Source organism: Oryzias latipes, chromosome 20 (assembly GCF_053564925.1).
Source record: "Oryzias latipes strain Hd-rR chromosome 20, Olatipes_Hd-rR_3.1".
In the NCBI taxonomy this organism is placed as follows: Eukaryota; Metazoa; Chordata; class Actinopteri; order Beloniformes; family Adrianichthyidae; genus Oryzias; species Oryzias latipes.
Genome location: NC_136256.1, coordinates 11,509,908 through 11,535,341, shown reverse-complemented (window position 1 = coordinate 11,535,341; position 25,434 = coordinate 11,509,908). Strand labels below are relative to the sequence as shown.

General features: G+C 40.4%; 1 protein-coding gene across 1 annotated transcript; it reads left to right on the top strand.

Moving 5' to 3' along the window:
• The first annotated feature begins 21,262 nt into the window (after positions 1-21,262).
• On the top strand, positions 21,263-24,873 carry bambia (BMP and activin membrane-bound inhibitor (Xenopus laevis) homolog a). The gene is made up of 3 exons (XM_004080883.5): positions 21,263-21,817; positions 22,779-23,060; positions 23,870-24,873. Exons 1-3 carry the CDS (start codon positions 21,742-21,744, stop codon positions 24,283-24,285), a joined length of 774 nt encoding a protein of 257 aa, XP_004080931.1. The 5' UTR covers positions 21,263-21,741; the 3' UTR covers positions 24,286-24,873.
• The last annotated feature ends 561 nt before the right edge of the window (positions 24,874-25,434 follow it).

Sequence of the window (25,434 nt, the reverse complement as noted above, 5' to 3'; positions counted from 1 at the left end):
GATAATACCTGGGTGCTTGTTGGAATATTAATTAACATTTTAGAAGACGTCCACAGGCTTCAACGTCACCAAAGAAAGGTTCAGGCTGGAGGCAGAAGTTGTAGCGGAAGTGGAAGTGGGCGTGGTGCCGGAAGGTGGAAGCGACGCTGCAACTGTGGGATTAGAAAACTGTCCAGGTAGTTTCATAAAGGTTTGCGTAATACCGTCAAGACCCTGTTGTGCGGAAGCCATTTGGGGTAGCGCGTCAGCATGACGTCCCAGAATGAACTCTTGTTGGGTTACTGCGAGGTGAAAGCCTTCCGGGTCAGCTGGGTCTGGAGTATGGCCAGTTTGTTCTGTCAGGACTTGCTAGGCAGGACAGACCCAGGTGCTGGAACGCGGAAGGAAAACACAGGTGAGTAAGATGGTAAGTAATTGAGTTTTATTTTTGCCATGGCTTGGAGTTGTGGCGTGGCTGGAGATCTTGTCGTGGCTAGGTCTTTTGATGTGGCTGGAGGTCTTGGCGTGGCTTGGAGTTCCCAGGATTTTCAGTGAGGATAGGTCTGCTCTTGGAGAAGTGTGACTCAGGTGAACACTCGTGGTTTGAAGTCCTGTAGACGAGGCGTGAAACAAGATTTAGCGAAGAGCAAAGTGGGTAGGGGGAGGAGAGACTGCCAGAGGCACCATGACAGCATGCTTACTCCTTTTTTTATCTCCCTAGAGAGACTTCAGTCCGCTATTTTTTTAAATGTGAAATTGTTCAAACGCAATGTATTGTGGTCTTTCTTTGCCAAACTATTAAAGAATTATGGTTTTCGCAGAGACTTCTGCGAAAAATTTCCAGGGCACTAGTGTTATGAATTGTTTTCAGGTCTAGAACTGAATGGGTTAAAGAAGGAGAAAACCTCCTCTCCGTGTTTTGCTGTCCAGATTTTAGAAAAGTTTCAGACAAACTTCTTCTCTGTGAGGAGTGATAACCTAAAAACAGCTGCTGTCAAACCATATTTCCTTCTTGTTTTTGTTGCCTTTCAGCAGCTCTGTTGTTTTAATTGTCCGACTTTGTTTCTGTTCATTTTCATCCCAGGATGCTGAAGCCTTTTTTCATTTGATTTAAGATTTTGTTTCCAATGTGGATGTAAAATTTAAATAAACTACGTGAAGCAGAGAAACAGAAAAAACTATTAAAAACAAAACTGTTGAACTGATTTCATTAGTTATGAAGGAAATTTCTGACCTGAACGTCCCTCCAACCATCATGTCATCATCCTCGTTACCAAACCTGGGAAAGACTCCAGACTGATCAATCATCTTAGATTAGTATCCCTCCTCAATCATGAGGATAAAATTCTGACTAACATTCACAAAACTAGAATGAAAACAGGAAGGAATCTGATTATGGACATCAGAGGTGACACTAGTAACCAAAGTATATGGTCTGTATCAACTCCACAAAGCTCAAATCGACCTGTTGATTATTTTTCAGGGTTTTTTCCTATTTGAACTGAAACTCGTTCATCAAAACTAAATGATCAAACACGCCAGATTTAGAGAAAATCTCCTCTCTATGTTCCTGCTGTCCAGACTTTAGACAAGTTTCAGACAAACTTCTTCTCTGTGAAGAGTGATAACCTAAAAATAGGGTCCTTGGGCAAAACTCTTGACGCTACTGCCTACCTCATAACCCATGAAAGACAATGAATCACATGTCATGCCGGCTTAGACGTCGCCCCGCCGAACAAGGTGTGCGTCAGGTAAGGGGGACCAGATAACCCTGAAGAAAATTAGGCTATTGGAACAAGACAGAAATGGACTAGATGTGAGAACAATGTTCTGTTAAAATATCATGAACTCCTCTCTACAGACGGGTATTTTTCCTGCTGCCTTTAAAACGGCAGTGGTGAAACCGTTACTTAAGAAAACTAATTTAGACCCTTCTCATAAAGACCAGGAGGCGGGCTCACATCACCCCAATTTTAAAATCCCTGCATTGGCTCCCCATATGCTTCAGGATTGATTTTAAGATACTTTTAACAGTTTTTAAATGTCTTAACGGTCTTGCTCCTTCTTATTTATCAGATCTTTTAGTAAAGTATGAACCCTCGCGAATCCTGAGATCCTCTGGCACTGGTCTGTTAACCATTCCGTATGCAAAAACTAAAACCTATGGAGAGGTTGCGTTTCAGCACTATGGCCTCCGTTTATGGAACAGTCTGCCAGAGGACCTGAGAGCCGCAGAGAGCATTAATGCTTTTAAAAAAAGGCTCAACACTGTGAAGAAACTGGATTCTCTAGAAAGGACTGTATTAAATTTTAGTTCGTAACCCCGTCAGTTTCTTACACACAGAAATAATGAATAACGACTCAGAGACAAAACTTATCTTTTGTGGAGGTTTTACTTCGCACAAACACGAAGGGGACAGACATGAACATGGTACATTCAAAGTCCGAACCAACGAGCTCAGGGATGGGCTTTGGTATAAAAACCCTGCATTAGCATATTCAGAAGATGGTCTGAGGATCTTCGTGTGAAAATCACGCCCACAGGTTACTGCTGGAGGGAAGCTCCAAGGCTAAAGTGAAGATAAGTCTGAGGCCTGCTCAGCAGAAAACATGCACAGAAAAGAGGGAGTATGGGAAGAAACTGTTAGAACAATAGTTTGGCTGTGCTTTCTTCAAATGTAATATAATTTTGAGATGACAATACATGCTCAGTGAATTAAGTTTAAACCATTAGTGTAATAAAAGTTAAAGGCAGTTTCTAACTATTCTTCACATACCCCCCTGTTTGTCATATTAAAATTATACATGGATAGTCAGCAGAACTCCTGTCATCATCAACCATACACCATTTCACGAAGATTTTCAGTATAGGCAGCATATCGGCTCTGCATCGAAAACAAAAATGTAGAGGTACATGTAAATACAAAAGAAAACATAAAATCAACGTGAATAAATGAGCATATCAGAGGTGGTAGGTGATACATGAGTGTTGATGCGAAAACCTCCAGGGCTAAACTTATACCATCTGTGTGAAACATTCAGTGAGCGATCAGGGAGGGCAAAACTCATCAACGGCTCTGTGCCCCTCAGCAGCCACCACTAAGGATACGCATGCATCACCAGTCCAGACCTCGGCACAAAATCATTAATTAAATTTACATAGAACAAGAAACAAATTAAGAAATAAAGAAAATAAAAAAAAATCAAATCAAACAAAAGAAAAACGATAAAATAAATCTGTAAAGACCAGTTTCAACCATGAGCGGATGCGCATTAGGTTAATTGTTGGCATAATGCTGATAGAGTCGGCCTGACAGCGATCATTCATTTGACACATGGAATCAAACAGGTGACGAAAAGAAAAAAAGAAAAACAACACACAGAGGACCGGAGTGACTAGTTTTATCAGTACACTCCACCAGAAGTAAACCAATAAAGTGGGGACCCAGACCAGTAGGCGTCAGTCATCTGAGAATAAATTTGTGACTTAAGGGCCTTGACCTCATTGATGATGTGAGTGAGATCTCCAGAGGAAGAGGGAATAAAAGTACAAGATGAAACCACGAGGAACAGCTGGACCCATGTTAGCTGGTTCGAAGCTCACTGTAGCTGGAAGAGAGCAGCACTAGAGGAAACACACCAGGGAACGCTCCTCTCGCCAGGAGCAGTGTCACACTGGGGCGGCTTCGTAGTTGGACTTCAACCAGGGATGTGTTCCAAAATGTCAGTCTCATAGGCTCTCAGCAATTTACAGTGGCTTACGTGAATCCAGAAGGGTCGTACAGCAATTCGTACTGCAGTTGGCATAGCGAGGAGAACCTTGAAGGGTCCCGTCCACCTCAGGTGTGACCAATCAGTCCGTTAAATGGCCTTCGAGTAAAGCAGGTCACCAACAGGGGCCTTCTGGTCGGGATGCAGAGTCTGTGGGGAGGAGAGAGCTGGAGGCAGACTCAATGTTTCCTTTGTTCTCACAGCTTTCTTCAAACAATCATGTAAATCATCAATGGTGTCAATAGAGTCAGGCATGAGAGTAGAAAAAAAATCAGGAAAAAAATAAAATACTGTAAATAAAAATTAAAAAAAAAAAAAAAAAAATTGTGAAAAAAACACATTGAAAGTGAAACAGACAAGAACTGCGTCTCATTTTAACAGCAGCATGAACAGGCTGATAACAGTTTGACTAATGGTAATGCTTGGACGGAAGGGAGTGGAGCATACTGCATGTGATTCTGGAGAATTCGCACAAGAGAATCACAGGTCACGTTGTTTCAACTATCAGCCGCGCAAGCAGCTGCAGCTTACAGCAAGTGAGTAAAGGTGGGGGGCTGATCAGATAAGGTGGTGAGGTCCAGGGAAAGAAATAATTTTGCTAGAAACAGAAACTAAATGTCCCAAAAAATTTAACCTGTGCTTGGGCCAGCTGGAGTTTAGTTTTACTGCACGTATTGCCCTGAGAGTTGAAACTTAGAAAGATTAGCAGACATGTCCATTAAAAAAAAAAAAAAAAATGTGAGACGAGTGTGTGAACCAGAGATCCTCGGGAATGCTTTTAAGGGGTCAATCCAGATTTACAAGCAGAAATGCAGGGACCTGATTAGTGGGGTCAGAAGGCTGCAATCAAACTTTTTATGAGCAGGGGAGAGTGAACTAAAAAAAGGGAAGGCTGCACCAGCCATCCGAGTCTGATCATGTTTATACAAGAGGGAGGTGTGTCCTCCACAAAATGATCCACATCTGCTTTCTAAGAAATGATACTTTCTATTGTTTTTTCTGAACATCTACCCTAGTCCATGTCCTAAACACCAAAATACACAATAAAACACGTCCTATCATTATTCGGAGAGCAGAGAAAGCTGTTACACCTGCTTACAACGGAGAAATCACTTTCTGCGAGTCCTCATCAGCCTGTCTGCAGGCTCGGGCACGCGCACTCTGATCTGTGAAGCTGTCCCCCCCTCCTTCTACTCTGTCCTGCACTCTGAGGCTGCTTAACTTTCTATGAAATCCATAATCTTTAAACCATTTATCAAAATACTTGATTTATGTCTGATCCTGACTTCCCACATACTTCCAAACTTTATGAAAAGTTTTCTGGACCTGATCAATGTGCTTTTTTTCTTTTTAGTGAGATTTTGTGAATGAGTCCCACCCATGTTTTCTAGGGTTATGAATGACGATCAGCCACAACGTTCTCAGGAATTCATAGACCACACCAGGCTTCTACAAGAGCTAAATCCCTTGCGGATGTGGCTGTCCTGAGAACCAGCTTCTCAATTTCAATCACAAACCAGAGCTCCCACCCAAGTAACCCTTTTTATGGATCCTCCAGCGCTGAATCTAATCAGCAGAAAAAGCTTGGAGAATCAGAAAAGAAGCCTAATTATTTGTCAACTGAGTCACCATATTCATTATGCATTTATTTAGAATAAGATATGAATCAAAGCCATCATGAGGCATTAATCAAAGCGAGCATACACCACAGAAGCCGTCGCAGAAAGCAGACACAGACAAGACATAAAAAACGTTACACACACATGAATTCCCCGGAGCTCCGTTTGTTCCCAAATGCCGTGCACGACGCGCCTTAACCGAATCTGTCCCTAAGCCGTCCACACAGCCGACAGCACGTTTCAACCGATTCTGTCCCTACGTCGGGACACACAGCTTCCGACGGGTTTCAACCTAATCTATCCCTACGTCGGGGACACACAGCTTCCGACGGGTTTCAACCTAATCTATCCCTACGTCGGGGACACACAGCTTCCGACGGGTTTCAACCGAATCTATCCCTACGTCGGGGACACACAGCTTCCGACGGGTTTCAACCGAATCTATCCCTACGTCGGGGACACACAGCTTCCGACGGGTTTCAACCGAATCTATCTCTACGTCGGGGACACACAGCTTCCGACGGGTTTCAACCTAATCTATCCCTACGTCGGGGACACACAGCTTCCGACGGGTTTCAACCTAATCTATCCCTACGTCGGGGACACACAGCTTCCGACGGGTTTCAACCGAATCTATCCCTACGTCGGGGACACACAGCTTCCGACGGGTTTTTCTCTTACGCTACACACTTCTCCCTGTCATCTCCCGTGAAGGAGGACACATGCACCCGCAGCAGGCTGACTGCAGGCGCTCCTGTGGTCAGCGTGCACGCGCAGCACTGTGACTGCACACGGCTCTCTCTGTTCTTCCCCAAGAGATGAGGCACCCACACACAAGACACAGACACAGTCAACATAAAACCCTAACAAGTAAAGAGAGGACAGACTTTCTGTGTGGCGTACTCACTTCAAGCAATGAACGTCGCTATTTGATGAGGGTCCGACGTCACCGGGGGCACCACCGGACCCAAGGGCGAGGGCCGCCGATCCTGAAGGCGGATTGGTCAATGCTGAGGCTGTGATCTCAGACCGCTAGCGGTTTTCAGGCAACCCCCCCCAGGGGTTCCAGCGATGTCCAGGGCGCGCGCCGGCCGGCTCAGAAGGACCAAATGTGAAGAAACTGGATTCTCTAGAAAGGACTGTATTAAATTTTAGTTCGTAACCCCGTCAGTTTCTTACACACAGAAATAATGAATAACGACTCAGAGACAAAACTTATCTTTTGTGGAGGTTTTACTTCGCACAAACACGAAGGGGACAGACATGAACATGGTACATTCAAAGTCCGAACCAACGAGCTCAGGGATGGGCTTTGGTATAAAAACCCTGCATTAGCATATTCAGAAGATGGTCTGAGGATCTTCGTGTGAAAATCACGCCCACAGGTTACTGCTGGAGGGAAGCTCCAAGGCTAAAGTGAAGATAAGTCTGAGGCCTGCTCAGCAGAAAACATGCACAGAAAAGAGGGAGTATGGGAAGAAACTGTTAGAACAATAGTTTGGCTGTGCTTTCTTCAAATGTAATATAATTTTGAGATGACAATACATGCTCAGTGAATTAAGTTTAAACCATTAGTGTAATAAAAGTTAAAGGCAGTTTCTAACTATTCTTCACAAACACCCATCTTTTTAACCTGGCTTCTAGCTAATTTTTTTACTACTTTTATTTATCTGTTCATTTAGTTATTTATTTATATGTGTTTTATTTATTTTTATTATTTATTTATCCATTTGATCTTGTTTTATGAACTTGAACTAGATTTTTAACGCGTTATTTTAATTTACCTTATTTAAAAGTTTTATTGTTTTTATCAATATGTTTACTTTTTGATTCTCATTTCTATTTTTATTTTTTTTATTTATTTCCTCAGTTGGAACCTCTCCCTCTGGGTCGGCTGCTGTTCAGCCACTGCAGCTCTGGATGGGGACCTGCATCATCTCTTAGCTGTGGCGGAGCGGCCCACGCCTGTGATGCTGCATTTGGCTGTCTATGCGGCTGTTCACGGAGGGGGAGGTTCCAATTATAAGCGTTCCCATCTTGTTTTTGTGCTCAGCCTATTTCTCATTGTCTTTTCCCATCATTTAGGGGGTGGGAGGTGTGAAAGGAGTGGGGGGCTAGGTACGGGGAGGGGGGTCCTATTTTTTATTTATTTTTATTTATTTATTTTTTTAATCGTCATGCTTGTTTTTATATTTTGTTGTGTATTAATGTAAAGCACTTTGTGTTATATTTTTGTATAAAAAGTGCTTTATAAATAAAGTTTGATTTGATTTAACATCCACAAAAGCCAACCCCTATCACTACTTGAAATTGAAGCATTACAACACAAGGTGAGGAGGCTATACCACACTGCCACGCTGATTTAGAGTATACAGCCCCAACAACCACAGATATGCTGAGCGAGGCAGGTCAGCGAGACAGCAACTGACCTGAAAGACAAGATATATGTGTGTGTGTGTGTGTGTGTGTGTGTGTGTGTGTGTGTATTCATATTAGGGCTGGGAATCATGGGGTACCTCACGATACGATACGATTTGCGATACATTGCTCACGATAACGATACTATCACGATATGGCGATATTGTGATAATCGATATATCTTGTCTCTAACAACTCACGATATATCAAACTTTAAGAAAGAAGAACTTGAAAAACTGTTTTTTGGAAAATAGTTCCCCATTTATTTTTTAAATAATGATAATGAACAACTTGTCCTATTTGGTGTAATGAATAACAGACTTTTGTGTACCATTGCTGAAATCAGTAATACTATGTCTTAGACAAACAATGACAATTTTCATTTGGAAATATCTGTAAAATTTGGTTTAAACAATATTAAACATGAACAGCAGTGTCATTAATTAGTACAAAATTGCTGTAAACAGGATAAAAAATGAATAAGTCAAGTAGATGCCAGACACATTGTTATTAACTTTTGAAAAACAAAAGCATAGCCATTGCTTAATTTAAAAGAAATAGCTGTTAATCAGATATTAATTCTGTGAACAAATTATATCGTCTTTGTTAAAAATAAGACACCATTTAGTGGAAATGTGGAGTAAACAAAAATAAAATTCTCCCAGAAAAATAAAAATGAAGTAGCTAGGAACATTCCTTTAAGTTATTTAAGACATAAACTGCTTTCAAAATAAATGACCAGGGATAAAATACACGAAGAACTTAAAGTGCATCTAAAAGTAAACATCTTTGTGAACAACACGATTGGGCAAAAGCTGCATGTGATGTATGTTTAAATGTTCATGTTTTTCTGGAGAACCACAGGCTTTTTAGCGTCAAGCTGCCTGTCTACCTCTGCTTAAAGGAGAAGGGGGGGTCTAACGGATGGATGCCTCTCTTTCTTCCGTTTCCATCTCAACCGTAACTTTGGTCTGGCCGTACAGCGCAGGGATCCTTTTTTCAGTATTTCCAAGAGGGAATGTCAAAGCGTGGCTCTAATGCGTTCAATAAAAACCGAAATCCCTCGTTCTCCACCTCCCGTTTTGTTTTCCGTTGTTAGTTATTGCCGGTGCTCTGTCTCACAGAAGACGGCGGAAGCTTCGTTTGGAAAAAAAGTATCCGCGCTGGGCTGTGTCGGCTTCAGGCCAGCAACAGCCACGGCTTTCTCACACAACTCCGTTGATGCAGCTTCCATGCTGCCGGCGCGTCTTTTAAGTTGTTGCTTGGTTGGTCGGCCAAGATGGCGTCTCGGTAAGACACTCGCGCTCGAGCTCCGCTTAAAAAGCCTTGTTAAAGCCAAAATTAAAAAGACTGTGACAACAACAACCGTATATTTATATCACCACCATGCCAAAACCCGAAAATAAACGGAAAGAGCGAGAAAGTCTGCCCACAAAAGGCTGTGTTATAGACGCACACAACTATGCTAACCAAGCGGCTGCAACAGACTCAATGAAAGCTGACGATTTTACTTTGACCCCCCTCCCTGATACGCCACTGAAGTCCCCACTTCTGAAAAAAGGTAAAGCTTCTGAAATCGAAGACCCTGTAGGCATTGTTTCCAAACTCTCTTGCCTCATTAACTCAAGATCTGACTCCATTGAAAATATGGTGGGGGAGAACTGTATGAAAATTGAGGGTCTGAAAAAAACTATTGATTTCCTTTCGGAGGAACTGAAGGAAATGAAAACTAAAATGAAGGAGATGGACACAAAAGTTACAATGGGGGAACAGCGCATGGCATTGAAGAGCTGGAGCGTTATTCTCGACGGTGGAACCTGCGGCTGGCCGGGGTTCCAGAAAACAACACCGAAGATGTGAAAGCTAAAGTCATCACCATCTGCCAGAAAACCTTACTGGATGAAAACATCAAGGTAAATGAAGGACTCGCCATCATGCACAGACTTGGGAAGAGAGACATTAATAAGACCACGCCACGGAACATCATCCTCCAATTTTCCTCCCGCGCCCTGAGAGATGCTCTCTGGAAAGCAGCCAAAAAGTCCAGATACCTGAAAGAAAACAATATGCGATTCTCTGAAGACCTCATTGCTTCTGACCGGGAGAAACAACGCCTCCTTTGGCCGCTGGTGAGAGATGCTTGGGCTGAAGGCAAAACGGCTTACTTCGTTGCTGGACGCGCCTTCGCCAATGGCACCGAGTTGTTCCTGCCCCCTTCCACCTAACCGTCACCATGATACCATCCTGAGGATGATGTGGGACACCACTCTGACTACTTTCTGGTAGAAAACTTAACTTCAAGGTGTCTGGGAAACTTAGTTATAATCTTTCTGTTTTGATCTTGGTTGTTAAAATGTGACTATTCACGTCACTTAGTTTTTAATGACATTATTAGGCTTTAAACATGTTAATATTCTGAGTAAGTGAAGCTCGAGTTCCAACGTGTTTCTTAAAGTAAGAAGCACTCTTCTGAAGTTCACATTTCTCCTTATTGTTCTCTGTTGAGAATTTGTTCTACTGTTCATGTCTTTATAGTTTCTTTCTTTTAATGCCAGGGGTTTAAGAAATATTTTGAAACGCAAAGCAGTTTTTTTGTTCATCAAACAATTAAAATGTGATTTTTGTTTTATTCAGGAGTCTCATAGCACAAAGGAAGATTTAAACTTTTGGAAAAGTCAGTGGGGTAAAGAAATATGGGGAGCTCATGGTTCTAAAAAAATGGCTGGTCTTTTGATTTTAAAGGATAAGTTTCTTGGAGAAATCATCCATCACTACAGTGACCCTAATGGGCATTTGATTATTATGGTGCTGTTAATCTCCCAGAATGTGGTGATCATTTCTAATGTATATGGCTACAACTCTCCTTTGGAAAACAGTCAGTTATTTGATTTATGGGATGGAAAAATTAGTTTGTGGCTTAAAAAATATCCTGAGGCCTTTTTGATTTTTGGTGGTGATTTCAATGTTGTTAATGACAACACCTTAGATAGACACCCTCCTAAAAAAACTAATCCAAACAATAAGTATTTAGAAAATTTCATGGATAAATTTGAAATTGTGGATGCTTTTAGAGCGAAATTCCCTTCGTTAAAATCATTTACTTGGCACACCATAGATTATTCTAAACAATCTCGGATTGATTACTTGCTGACATCAAAAAGAATTAATGTGACTAATGTTGATGTGAATTCTCATCCAGCTCCCTTTTCTGACCATATGATACTCACCCTAAAGTTAACTCTCTCCCCAATGTCCAAAATTCCCAGGGCTGGTTGCTGGAAAATAAATAACAGTCTTCTGTCCCACAACACTGTAATAGAAATGACAAAAAAAAAATAATACAATCGTACTGGGAAGAAGCTACTGAATTAAAAATATTCAGACCTAAATGGGAATTATTAAAATTTGATATTGGGAAATTTATGAGATCTTATAGTAGTAACTTAGCAAAACTTAGAAGGAAAGAGGAAAATGAACTTTGCTCTAAAATTGCTTCCTTGTCTAATAAAAGCAGTGAGAACATCACTGAAAATGAGCTGATAGAACTTGGTGAATATCAGAACAAGCTGGAAGAGATGTATAAAAGGAAAACACAAGGTGCATTTATAAGATCTAGAGCAAAGTGGATGGAAGAAAGGGAACAATGTTCTTCCAATTTTTTTGGACTAGAAAATTCTAATTTCAGCAAGAACTCTATGGATTCTCTTCAAATTAACAACAAAATTGAAACAGATCATAAAATTCTTGGCTCATTTTGCTCTGACTTTTACAACAAACTTTACTCCTCTAATTACTCAGAAGTTAAAACGCGTGAGCTGCTAGATTCTATTAAACATTGTAAGATTATCAGTGAAACACATAAAAAACTCTGTGATGCCAGTATAACCTTAGAGGAAGTGCAAGATGCTATAATGATTCTAAAAAAGAACAAATCTCCTGGTAATGATGGATTGTCAAGTGAATTTTACAAAAACTTTTCAACGGAACTTAGTACTTTTATCCTGGATATGCTCACTGAAAGTATTAATCTGGGAAAACTACCCCCTACTCTAACACAAGGTATTATATCACTAATACCCAAACCTAATAAGAATAAACTTCAAATTGATAACTGGAGACCTATCTCGTTACTTAATAATGACTATAAAATATTAGCTCTAATTTTAGCCAAACGAATTAAACACACCTTAACATCTATTATAGACGAATCCCAATCAGGATTGATGTCTAATAGACATATTACTAATAACATCAGATTAGTTTTGGATTTATTGGATTATTCCGAACTAATAAATGAGAATAGTTTTATTCTGTTTTTGGACTTTTATAAAGCCTTTGATTGCCTAGAACATGAATTCATTTATCGATCTCTAGAAAAATTTGGGTTTGGACTATTTTTTGTAAAAGCTATTAAAACTCTCTACAATAATTCTAACAGTACAATAAAACTTTAATATGGTACGTCTCCAAGATTTCAGGTGGGTAGGGGGGTACGCCAAGGCTGTCCAGTGAGCCCTTATTTATTCCTGCTAGCAGCACAACTGCTTGCAGCTTTCATCCAGGAAAATAACATCCATGGCATTTCAGTCGCTGATAAACAAATTCTCATAAGTCAAGTTGCTGACGACACCACTCTTTTTCTGAAAAATTCAGATCAAATTCCTGTTGTAATCAACCTTATTCATAAATTCTCAGAAGCTTCTGGCCTTAAACTTAATATAAATAAATGTGAACTTTTACCTATTTCAGAATGCGCTCACTCAGTTTTACATGGTATACCTGTAAAATCACAAATTACTTATCTTGGAATTATGATTTCTAAAAACACAGAGGATAGATGCAACCTAAATTTTAATCCCCTAACTGAAAAGACCAAAAAGAGATTTAACCGCTGGCTTCAGAGGGACATCACTTTAAGAGGAAGAACTTTATTATCCAAAGCTGAAGGAATCTCCAGATTGACATATCCAGCACTTGCCCTCAATGTTAACGCATCCACATGTAAAACCGTTGATAAAATACTTTACAAATTTATTTGGAAAAATAAAACTCACTACATTAAAGATAAAGTGCTTTTGAACACAATAGACTCAGGAGGACTTAATGTCTTAGATTTCACCACCTTAAATTACACCTTTAATATCAATTGGATTAAGAAATTTCTTAGCAACCCAGATTCCTTATGGAATTTTATTCCAAACTATTTATTTTCTAAACTCGGTGGACTCCCTTTTCTTCTCCAATCTAACTATAACATTCAAAAGTTGCCCATTAAATTAGCAAATTTTCACAAACAAATGCTTCTGGCCTGGTCTCTAATCTATAAACATTCATTTTCTCCTCACAGCTTTTATATCTGGAATAATACTAATATTTTGTACAAAAATAAATTTTTATTCTTCCCTTACTGGTTTCAAAATAATATACTCTATGTAAATCAACTTTTTAACTCAGGAGGGTGTTTAATGTCATATAATCAATTTTTGACCACTTATAATATTCCAGTTACCCCCAAAGAATTTGCAATAGTCATGGATGCTATTCCTAAAGGCGTTATAATGTTATTTAAAGGTCTTGTTCACCCTTTACCCTCACGTTCAGTCTCTTTATTTGAAACAAATATTGGTAAGACCTGCTTTACTACTAGAACATCTACAAGAAATAAAAAAAATAAGATCACTGTTTCAGAAAGATATTGCAGTTGTACCCTATGTGACCCACTATTGGAGAAAATTTGCCCCAGATATTGAATGGAAGAAAGTTTGGAATTTGTCCTCCAAATATTTTATTTCAAATAAACACCGGGATGTTTGTTTTAAACTTCTTCACAGAATCTACCCAGCCAAATCCTCATTACACATAGACATTGATAAAAACTGCTCCTTCTGTAAATTAGACACTGAAACAATAATACATCTTTTCTGGAAATGCCCCCCAACAGCAATATTTGGAAAGACATTACCTCCTTTGTTCGATGTAAAGTTTATGAAAAATTTGATTTGGTATACAAGGATATATTATTTGGTTTTTATAGTGTTAATAATTCACTAAGAAGGGAATACTATTTAATTAACCTTTTGATAATACTAGCCAAATTCCGCATACATAAATGCAAATTTTCTGAAAAAAAGCCCTTATTCAAACTTTTTATGATTGAGTTAAACCAATATATCAAAGCAATAAAATATTCTTCCAACCCCAAAGCTATAAGAACCTTTGACACCCCCGAATTTTTTAGATGTACAGAATAGCAACTTACTGCGTTTCTGCTCTTGTTGATAATTTTTGTTTTTTTTCTCTTTTGTTCTTTATGTTCCCCTGGCACATTTTGTTACTCTTTGTTTTGTCTGTGTACTTAAAATTGACTTGAATTTGTATCCTGTATATCTTCAATAAAGTAAAAAAAAAAAAAGAAAAAAAAAAGTTGTTGCTTTCGCTTCTCATTGTTTTCCCCAATGAGTTATATCACTAGAGGAGACATCACGTGGTTCCTCATGGGAGGAGAGCACCGCCATCTTGGTGAGGTCGACTTACTGCTGCAGTGGATGCATGTGAACACGTTTTTTGCATAATACCAGTTCATTGTTTGGGTTTCAACTGCCAAAATCAGAGAAATGAGTCCATGAAGGAGGAAGGTATATCATTTCACACGTAAGTACTATAATTTTTTCTTTTTATGCTGCAGGGGCTTCATTAATCGTACACATGTTGACATGCATGATGCTGCAGGGCTATTATCAACATGCTGCATGATGTACGGATAATTTGCTGTCGACATAAATGTACATTTTATTTTGCTAAACCTGTATACAGCATACTAGGCTATTATAGTAATATAGATTTATACATTTCTGACTCAGTGACTGAACTTTTTTTGCACGTTTCCAAAGGATTCAGACTTAAGGAAAAAGTGGATCTTAGCAATAAAAAGAGCTAATCCAGATGGATCACTGTGGTACCAACTAGTAATACAGTCTGGATATGTTCAGAACATTTTGTGGAAACACATTTTGATAAGAGGCCAGACTGTTTGCTTGAAACCCGACACCATAACATCTGTGTTACACAAATTGATCACTCACATGAATCAGTATAAATCTATTGTTTTTATTTGTTGTTGTTTTTTTTTTTAGGATAAATCTATTGTTTTATTTTTGTACTTCTTTTGAATATTTATTATTATTATTATTATTATTATTATTATTATTATTATTAATAGACTTGTTTTTATTATTATTTATTGACTTATTATTTATTTATTTTTATTATTTATTGTTTGTATTGATTCACTATTGATTTATTATTATTTGTATATTATTGACTTATTGTTGGGTTTTTCTAAATAATTTAAATTACATGTCAAAGAGGTCTAGAACTTCTAAATGTTTAGAAATTATTTTTAAAAATTCTTTGTAATAATTTTTTTATTTGTAAGAACCCTGCAACAATGCATTTTCATTAAAGTTTGAGCTTTTAAGGCTGACTGTTTCTCTTCTTTAACAACAACAAATGATGTATGTATATATATATATATATATTATATATATAAATATAATGTATTTACCTATATGTATAAATATATATATAAATGTAAAAATATATACAGTGATCCCTTGCTATATCACGGTTTACTTTTCACGGTTTTGCTACTTCACGGATTTGGATTGTGCATTGTGTTCTGCATTCTGATTGGCTAAAAAGTCACTCAGCGAGTAGCTCAAGAATGGGACCCTTTGATGAGCCGTTCATAACAGTTCTCCAACATAATCGATGGGGGCATGTCGGTGTATAAGGATCTTTAGCAAAGAAGAAAAAAGAGCGACAACAACTGCCTATCACTATGTTCCTCTCCCGAACAAACACACCTGCAGCTGCACCGCGGGCTTCAGAAGGAAAAAACGCTGCAGAGGATGCAGCGGCTCAGTATGAAGAGCAGTGAAAAAGAAGACCGGAGTCACTATCTGTCCCACTGTACTTTTTTATTTTTTTCATAATCATTTTAAATTTTCCTCCGTTTAATCCACTCGGGTCGCGGTGGGCGGGGCTAATCTCCGCAATTTAAAGCCTTCTGTTCTTATCGATGATTGAAATTATTATTTGACAGCACACTACAGAAGTTATTTGTTTAAAAACGTTTCTAAAGTACTTTTATTTGTTAAAAAAACAATTGATTTAGCCTGTTAAATGGTTTGTTCTTTCTTTTCAATGTATAATAGTGAATTTCATTGTATAATAATTGTAAAAAAATAAAGGTTTCTACTTCACGGGTTTTGCTTATCACGGGTTCTATTTGGAACGTAACCCCCGCGATAATCAAGGGATCACTGTATAGTATATAAAAGCTACTTAGACACCTCTAAAAGCAATGGAAATCATTGTCATGTGGGCGTCGTCGACCTCACCAAGATGGCGTCGCGCTCCGCCACCGTCGGCCAGGCTTCTAAAACGGGCGTGTCTCCTCTAGTGATATAACTCATTGAATATAACCTTTTACAGGGTCTTTACACGTAAGTAAAAGGTCGATACTTGACGAAGACGTCTCGAGAATCAATCTCGGGACTAAATATCTATATATATATATCTATATATATATATATATATCTATATCTATATCTATATATATATATATATATATATATATATATATATATATATATATATATATATATATATATATATATATATTGTGTATATATATATATTGTGTACGTGTGTGTATTTATATATGTACAGTCAGGACCATAAATATTTGGACAGACACATTCTTTCTAATTTTGTTTCTGTACATTACTACAGTGAATTTTAAATAAAACAACTCAGATGCCATTGAAATGCAGACTTTCAGCTTTTATGCCATGGGTTGAACAAAAAGATTGCATAAAAATGTGAAAATGTGATAGCTCCAAAAAGCTTCATTTGTTGCATTTTAAAGCTCATTTTAGATAGACAGAGTTCTTCATCACTATTGGTGTCTAAAAACATTTCTAAATCTTCCTTTATAGACAAACTGATAAATCCATTCCAGAATCAGGATCATCTGCAGGGTCATTGATGAAAAAATGACATGAGTGAAAGTGGGATCCATGTGTAATAGATCAGGAAAATCCTGCTGCTTTCTATGGAGCTACAGCCAAACATTCTCTAGTTTATAACTGTCATACCTCTGGAACAAATGGGACTGACTTCACTTCACTGAAATTCAGAGAAAGCTCATAGTTTTTGTGTTAAACCTTCAACAAATGTTACAAAAATGCTGTCAACTCATCCACGAGGACTTTAAAGAATGTCAGAGAAATAAACAGAAGAAGAAGAAAAGAAAAAAGACCTCTGACAAAGAAAAGTGGGACTCCTAAAAGTTGTCCATCTTTTACTCATGTGGATCCGGGGTGTGGATCCAGCAGTCTACCAGCAGGAATGAAAAATATTGTGTGTGTAAAAGTATAATTGATCATTGAGGCTCAATGAGGAGCAGGAAACAGGGAGAACTATAGAGGCGGAGCCAAAGACACAACAATCAATCGAAAGTCAAATAAGAGCTGAAACAAAAAATTAGAACTCTGTTAATTGAGTTTTTTCATCAGTATGTCTGTTTTTTTATTTTTATGAGACAACAAGTAAACATAATCTAATACCTGGGGGGGAAAAAAATCATTTTTTAACATTTAAATGAGCTTTTCCCACTTTTCAAATCACTTGTTGTACCAAAAGCTGCCAGCAGAGGGAAGCACCTGCATGTAATTGAGCAAAGAAGCACTTTAATTCTTGATCCTCTACAACTGCTTTTTCTCCATTTTAAGTTAAAAAAATGTACAAAGTGATCTATATTAACACAATTATTAGTTCTTTCAACAACATTCATTTTTATGTTTAGAAGAAACCATGGAGTGGGGATTGGTTTTCCTGATGATGAGATTATCTGTGATCCTAACCCGAGAGACGCTGAGCCAGCAGAGTGCTGCTGAATGAGATCTCACGCAGAGACGGAGGTGGACGCCGTCGGCTTCCTGTCTGAGAGCAGCTCTGATCAAACAATGCTCCGCTTTTAACATGAAAGCTGGGAGGAGCGCTTTCCCCGCCTCCCCACTGTACACAGACTGCCTGAAATATTTGTAAAATGATGTTGAGTAGAATAAACTGGATCCTGCGGGATGGAGACAGCCTGCCTGGCTCTGATCCTCCACAGACACCGATATGGTTGACATCAAAGGGAGGGAAGGAAGTCCAGGAGCTGTCAGAGGAAGCTGCCTGACAGATGCCCTTCACTTTCCGCTCATGAATGTGAAGATATCTATTTAGTTTGAGGATCTCAAAAGATGAAAAGTTGATGTTTTAGACAGTCATTGGTGCAGCACCAGGATGGGGGGGGGGCTTTGTTAAACAGACAGGTCACACTTGCGTCTACTAACGTGTGAAAGCCAACGCAGCGACCTGTGGGGGGCAAGACAAAGCTGAAAAAGCCCCCTACGCTGAACCCCACCCTGTGTGCTGAAGAACTTATTGACGCCCATTCTTTCAGCTGGAGACGCGCTCCTGTTTTCTCACCGGGGGGTGGGCTTTGAACAGCATTTTCCCCTGTGATAACAATGCAAAGGTAGGTGTTCTCCCCCCAGGACACTAAAGTCCACTCCATGTCGCCTGAACTTTGCAATCCATAGATTAAAACACAGACAATCAAGGAGGGGGAACATTTTTGACCCCCTCAAACAAACCTGAAAATGCAAAACAAACTAAAAATGTTCTGATCAGGTCAAACAAACTTTTCCTAGACTAAGAGAAACATTTCAGTCATTTTAACGACTAAAGATGAACAAAACGTTTTTTATTGAAAAAACAAAACATTTCGTGTATCATTTGTAAGCTAATACAATTATGTTACAAAAATGTTTTAAAGTTATTACATCTTTAAACAACAGCAAATCCTTTTTCATGCTCAATGCTGAACGTTTGAGTTTCTATCTTCTAAAAAAATACCATTTAAAGACACACTCCGATGAAAATCAGGATTTTGGTGTTTTTCACTTGTTCATGTAGCATTTTTCTTATGGTAAAGGATACATGTAAAGAAATTTAAGATTACAAATGCCTTTTCTGAGTATTTCTTTATTCAAATTGTCTTGAATCAGGAGCAGACGATAAAATGCCATTAGAAAAAGCTTGTAGCTCTGACGTCAAAGTTGCAACGGCAGGCCTCAGGCTCCCTGCTCCGCTCCACTTGCAGACAAATAGATCCATGTACGCCTTTGTTTTCCTCGCCTGTGCTAGAATTGGGATCTAAACTGTACGACTGGTTAACTTCATTATTGCTCACCATTTTTGTTGCACCGGTAATGTTAGGCTGGGGGTGTGAGGAGCTGTACACTAGCAGGAGAGAGTGTACGCCAAGGGATCATGGGAAATGAGTACAGAGGCAGCTCAGAGGTGAATCCCTGATGAATTACTGCTGCTCTGCAGAAACTATGTTTTAAAAATTGACAAAGTTTTTTTATTTTAGCTAAATACATCATTATCATAATTAAAAGACCACTTGGAACGATTTTAAAATAGATCAAAAGACTATTGGAGGATTATCCAGATTAAGATCAGTCAAAAGTTTCACAAACTGTTTCTTTAATATCTCAATACATTAAAGACACACCCCTTGTGCTATGACTCAAAATCAAGTCCCTTATTGTCTTGTTTGTTTATTTATTTTGTGTTGTTTGTTTCCCAATTTTGGAAGGTCAATACCAACTATGTCCGCTAGGTGGTGGTGTTTACCTATCAGTAAAAGGTTAACAGCAGCTTCCAGCGCTTGGAGCTGCTTTTCCAACCAGTCTAAGTTCAAATGAAAGTCATATTAGTGTCAACGGTACCTGATGAGCGACTCTGTCGAGGTTAGGAGCCAAACAGAATACCAGAACTGGATTTGTCCCCAATGTAGGAAAACCCGAGCGTCTGCGCACCTTTTACTCGTTTCACACATGCAGATGGGGAATTGTCCCAGCAGCCGGGGGACTGGCGCCTCTGCGGAATTGCACATAATTGCGGTAATTGCAGTGTGCAACCCCCCCCCGAAAGCAGGATCCTCATCCTGTTGTTTGAGGGCCACAGTAAAAAGCGCACGGATGCTCCTACTAAGTCTGCAGGCATGGACACTGCGCAGACGCGTGACCGGAGGGATCTGCGCAGTGGGGAGAACCCCTCCACGCAAAATAAAAGTTTCCTCGTGGACGCGCTTGGGGGAAAACTGCAGAGATTTTTCTGGGGGGGAAAAAGGATGAAAGCAGAGCTATCACTATTGTAAAGGGCAAAGTGTCCGTGCGCGTGCGCTGCGAGTCTGCGTGTCGTCTCGGTGGCGCCATGCACTTCTCTGTAGATTGCTTGTTTGTGTGAGTCGTGCGCGCCTCCCAGCAGACGGGTGGCCTGAAGGGAGGCGGCTCAGCGCGGCGTCAACCTGGCGGCCGGCGTGATGACGCTGCATTTACCTGCTGACCTGACACCACACCTCACAGCATCCCCGCTCAGTCACGCTTCAATAAAACCAGTTTTTATTCTGAAAAAAATTCCAAATAATACGTTATAAACTAATTTAATATGTTAAGATTCAGAGTATTCACAGCTGGATGACTGAAACGGGACTGGAAGCATTCAGTAATGACATGTGGACCGTAATGTTATGGAGATGAGGGAACATGAATGAATGTATGTATGTCGCTTCCGTCAAGCTATTCAATGTAAAGGACACAACAAACGGAAGTCTTAAAAAATAAAAGGTCTGATGTCGGCCTCTTTAATCATTGTGCACGGATTAAAAGGTTGAAAATTGCCACCACTGTTTAAACATTTAGCAAAAGTAAAAAACACTTCGGGAATTTCTATTGCTGTAATAAATACACTTTAAAAAAAGGAAAGCACAAACCACTTCAGAGCCATGCAAAATTTGTCTTATTTGCTGTGATCCAATACTTTGTTACTCTATTGTTGTTTCAATTATAAGATAATATTGCCATGAAATGCGTAGGTGAGTGAAAAAATGCATAAGGATATGATTTGAATAGATTTTTTTGGGCATGCACTTGATTTTTTCATGCATAAACGTTAACCCAGTATACATTTTAAGGATATAAATGAGAAAACAAATGTTTTTAGATAAAAAAAAGTGGGATAAACATTCAAAAATAACAACCCCCAAAAACGAAGGAATTAGGAAACCAACAGTAGACAGTAATTCCCCACAGTGTTTTCCCAGTTTTAATTGAACACAAAATAGATCATTTATTTTATTTAGCTATTGTTTATTTTTTAAATATAATTGTATATACTTTTTTAAGAGTAAAATGAAATAATAATATTAACTAAATTAAAATACTGACAACAGGACATGGATTTGTTTAAACCTTAGATGTGTATTATTTTGAAAGAACTTAAACGGAAGTTGTGTTGTCACACGTGCAGTTCATACACTTAGCTTGTTATCTGACCAATCAGGTGGATGAGGGCGGGGCGTCGCTTGAACACAGCTATTTCTTCGGGGGTTCCGAGAGTGCCACAGGTCTGAATCCAGTCATCGGTCCTCCGGCGGACTTGTTCTCTTTGGACCGTCTTACTAACCAGGAATACAGACGTGATGCTCCCGTACACTCGCTCTCGCGGAGACGTGGAGACAGAGTAACTATTTCTTCACCGGAGTACACTTTCGGACTTGAAGAAATACGGTTGTTTTTGTTTTCATGTAATGTCGGGCCACTTTCACAAAAAATAAGTCGGCCAGTTTTTTCTCTCGCTTCCATGCGGAAAGGGGAAACGTTTCTGGGTGAATTTGGTCTCCCGGCGTCCCCGTCGGCCTCGTGAGCTGTCGTGTTTCAGCTCAAAATGCCTCGTTTGTCGCCGTAGCTCTGCTCCCTGCTCAGCGCGCGCGCCCCTGCCTCTGCCACTGGAAATACAGGACGCTCCGCGGCGCACCAACCTGGAGTAAATGGATCGCCAGTCCAGTTTCGTTTCCATCTGGCTACAACTGGAACTGTGTGCCATGGCCATCCTCCTCACCAAAGGTAGGTCTCGACTTTGCTCTGCTGACAAGGCGTGTTTTTGTTTCAAACTGTTTGAAGCTGATAAAAACCGAGCTGCACCTCAACCTAACATGGCATACTTCACGCTGAAGGTTCTAAACAACCCAAATCTGATGATCTGATCTAACTTTGAGGATTTAAAACCAGAATGTACCTTCCTGGGCTATTATTAGGGATAAATTAGTCCTAAATAGTGTAAAAGTTGCCTTAAAAAGTTAGATTCCTATCACTTTCTGAACTCTTTATCTTAGTTTGACCTCAATCACAACTCAGCTTTGTGGCTCCCATTAATATTAACATAAGGGCTAAAAGGAAAGCAGTTCTGCCCCCCTCCTGCTCCCTCTCCCCCTGCCCACAAAGGGGCCTCTCCTTCCTAATGAAATATTCTCCAAATGACCTGCCTGAGCCCTGCCGCTCCAATCATTCACAGGGAAAACACTGATCTGATGAATGCGCTGCTGCCCTCTCAAACGCTCACTTTGAGTTGAGGGGGGGGGGGGCTCTAAAACGCCTCTGTTTGCTCTTTTTCTGAGGTTATTTTAGGCCAATCTGCCATGTGAGCGCAGGCGCTGATTTAAGGTCTGTGCAGAAATGAGCAGCTCTTGGAAGCAGGAAGCCTTAATGATAAGGTTGCTGGAGCGCTCTTCAGATGGGACCTCGGAGCACTCTGCCACCCCCTTCCCACCACACCCCAGTCCTGACCACAAGTGAAGCCTTGCGTGTGTGCTGGGGAGGGGAGACGGAGATCCTGCAGGGCGCTCCAGACCTCCACCCCCCTTCATCTTCCTGGTTGCATGTTTTCATTCTGAGAGCAACCGCTAATTAGAAGCTGCATTTTCTCTGTTCTATAATGGGACAAAAGCAGGGGGGTGGGGGCTTACCTGGCTGCTTATTGCCTGAAATTAAAGTGGACTTTTTTGTTGGTTTGTTTGTAATCTTTCAGGGGAAATAAGGTGTTACTGTGACGCGCCGCACTGTGTGGCCACGGGCTACATGTGCAAGTCGGAGGCCAACGCCTGCTTCACCAGGGTCCTCGACCCGCTCAACGCAAACTCCCCCCTCACCCACGGGTGCCTGGAGGCAGGCGCCGCCGACGCCTGCAGCAGCCGGAGAGCCGCCACTGCTGCCGACGGCCTCAGCGGGGCTTTGGTGCTGGAGTGCTGCCACGACGACATGTGCAACTACAGAGGCCTGCACGACCTGGCCCACACCAAGGACTCTGCAGGTGAGCAAGGAAATTCGGGGGAGTCGAACCGCAACGCTTAACCTGTGGAAAAGGATGGATTTGGACAGAACTCTGTGGTTTCTCTTATTTGTTGGTTCATTCTCAGCTTCAGCAGGGATGCATGGCTCTTTAGGGGTCAGGAAACGCTTGATGTTTATGGAGACACAAGTTGTTTTTTCCTATTTTCCAGCTTAACAAAACTTTGCCTGGAGTTTTCATGAGCTGCTGCGCTGTGCCAGAACAGGCAGGGAGCAGCTAGTTTACCCATGAGTGCTTGGAAGTGTGTTTTATTGCGTTTCCTACTAACTTTGTGCCTCCAATGTCTGCATGTTGGGTAGAAATAGCAGAGTTTGAAGGAGGGGAGCTACATTCACACTGGGCATTCGGCCCATTATTAATGAGTAAATTCTCCATGATCAATTTTCAAACAGTTGGCCCTTTTGTGTATCAAAAGGGAGGCCGTCCACCCAGTAGTTCCACCAAATCCCAGTTCCTGATTGGTCAAATGTGTCTTCAATAGATTTGTGTTTTGTTTGTAGAGCCTGAAAACGGTTCTAGAAAATTTTGTAGCTTCGTGCGAATTCAGGAATTTTGAACACAGAAGCGTCAAACAAGCATATATGCGGTTTTTACACTTTTCGTTGTAAGTGGTCGCGTGTACGCACGCGTGTTACCGAGGGCGGAGTGACCGTAGCTCAAGAGAGCTGCTCTTCCTGCTTCTGGAATTAGTTCAGATGAGACTGGCTTCATGATTAAAAGCTGACATCAAGCAGCAGCTGTGTGTCTGACCTGCTGTTTTGTCTGCGCAGACGGCCGATACCAGGCAGACGGCAACAACAGGAACCTAGTGACGCGGGTTCAAGAGTTGGGCTCGGCCAAGGAGGTGTGGTTCAGGGCGGCGGTGATCGCCGTGCCCATCGCCGGCGGCCTCATCCTGGTGCTGCTCATCATGCTGGCGCTGCGGATGCTGCGCAGCGAGAACAAGCGGCTGCAGGACCAGCGGCAGCAGATGCTGTCGCGGCTCCACTACAGCTTCCATGGCCACCACACCAAGAAGGGTCACGTGGCCAAGCTGGACCTGGAGTGCATGGTGCCTGTGACGGGCCACGAGAACTGCTGCCTGACCTGTGACAAGATGCGGCAGGCCGACCCGAGCAATGAAAAGATCCTGTCTCTGGTGCATTGGGGGATGTACAGCGGCCACGGCAAGCTGGAGTTCGTATGAGGTCCTGCTGGGACGTTATGCTTCTGCCTTCAAAGACATTCCAATGTTCTTCATCCGTTGGACCTTTGGTTTCATTTTCTTTTCTTTTAAACCAGTGGTGAAACAATACGAGACTGATCTCATGCCGTGTGGTTCTTGCTGGAGGAGCACTTTACTTGAAAATGAAAGGCAAAGCAGCATGGAGCTGCTGATTTTTTTCAAACTTGAGGGACCTGAGTGGGAGGAGTCTGAGGATCCTGGACTATCTACACTGAGCGCTGAAGGATTCCAAATTTGTCTTATTTGCACACTTGTGAGAAACAAAAAGTTGCTTAAAACAAGATTTTTTTTACACTGACAGCAGGGTACGACACAAAGGAGGAGTTGAAACAAACCCAGTGTTGTGACTGTAGGCGTGCACACTCCTCTGTACGTTTCATGATTCAAGGTTAATGTAAAGATTCTAAATATATCTATCTATTTTTGTCTGATGAATCTGACCTGTGTGTGTCCTGTTCTGGGTGAATGTGCAGCATCTTTCGGACGGAAAGCTCGATTGTGTGCGTGTGAAAGAAAAACTTCCATTAAAGGTGACTTTTATTTATGTCAGGATTTGTTCTTGCCTTTTTTTGTATTATTAAGATAATTTTTTACACATTTCAGGTGATCTGCCTTTTTTAGTTTGACAGACTGCCTGAGGAGAGATTTTTAAAACGTCTAAACTTTTTTGGACATGGATGTTATTGACAGTCTGAGTAGACTGTGAAGTTCTAAATTTATTTAAATATTTGCAATTTACATAGTTAATTTAAGTGTGTATATATATATATATATATATATATATATATATATATATATATATATATATATATATATATATATATATATATATTTTAACTTTTTACTTAGAAAAGGAGCAGATTCTACTTTATTTGAAAGTGTCCCAAAAGTTTAGCATCAGCCCCCTCTATGCATGATCTCATTGCATCTCTCTTCAAAATATGTGGAAACGTTTTCTTATACCTTCAATCTTGTTGCTTTTCCTCAAACTCCTGCCTTCTCCAACTTAAAGTCCCACTCCCATCACCTTTTGATCTAGTTCCAAACTTTCCCAGTGCTCTTTTCTGATTATGTCGTTTTTAACCAAAATCATTAGAAATGTGCGTCTCA

Bases quoted from the DNA above. Each gene is read 5' to 3' on its own strand.
- bambia (XM_004080883.5), top strand. From the start codon at position 21,742: ATGGATCGCCAGTCCAGTTTCGTTTCCATCTGGCTACAACTGGAACTG. The intron at 21,818-22,778 runs GTAGGTCTCGAC...GTAATCTTTCAG, and splicing joins GGCCATCCTCCTCACCAAAG to GGGAAATAAGGTGTTACTGT. The intron at 23,061-23,869 runs GTGAGCAAGGAA...TTGTCTGCGCAG, and splicing joins CCACACCAAGGACTCTGCAG to ACGGCCGATACCAGGCAGAC.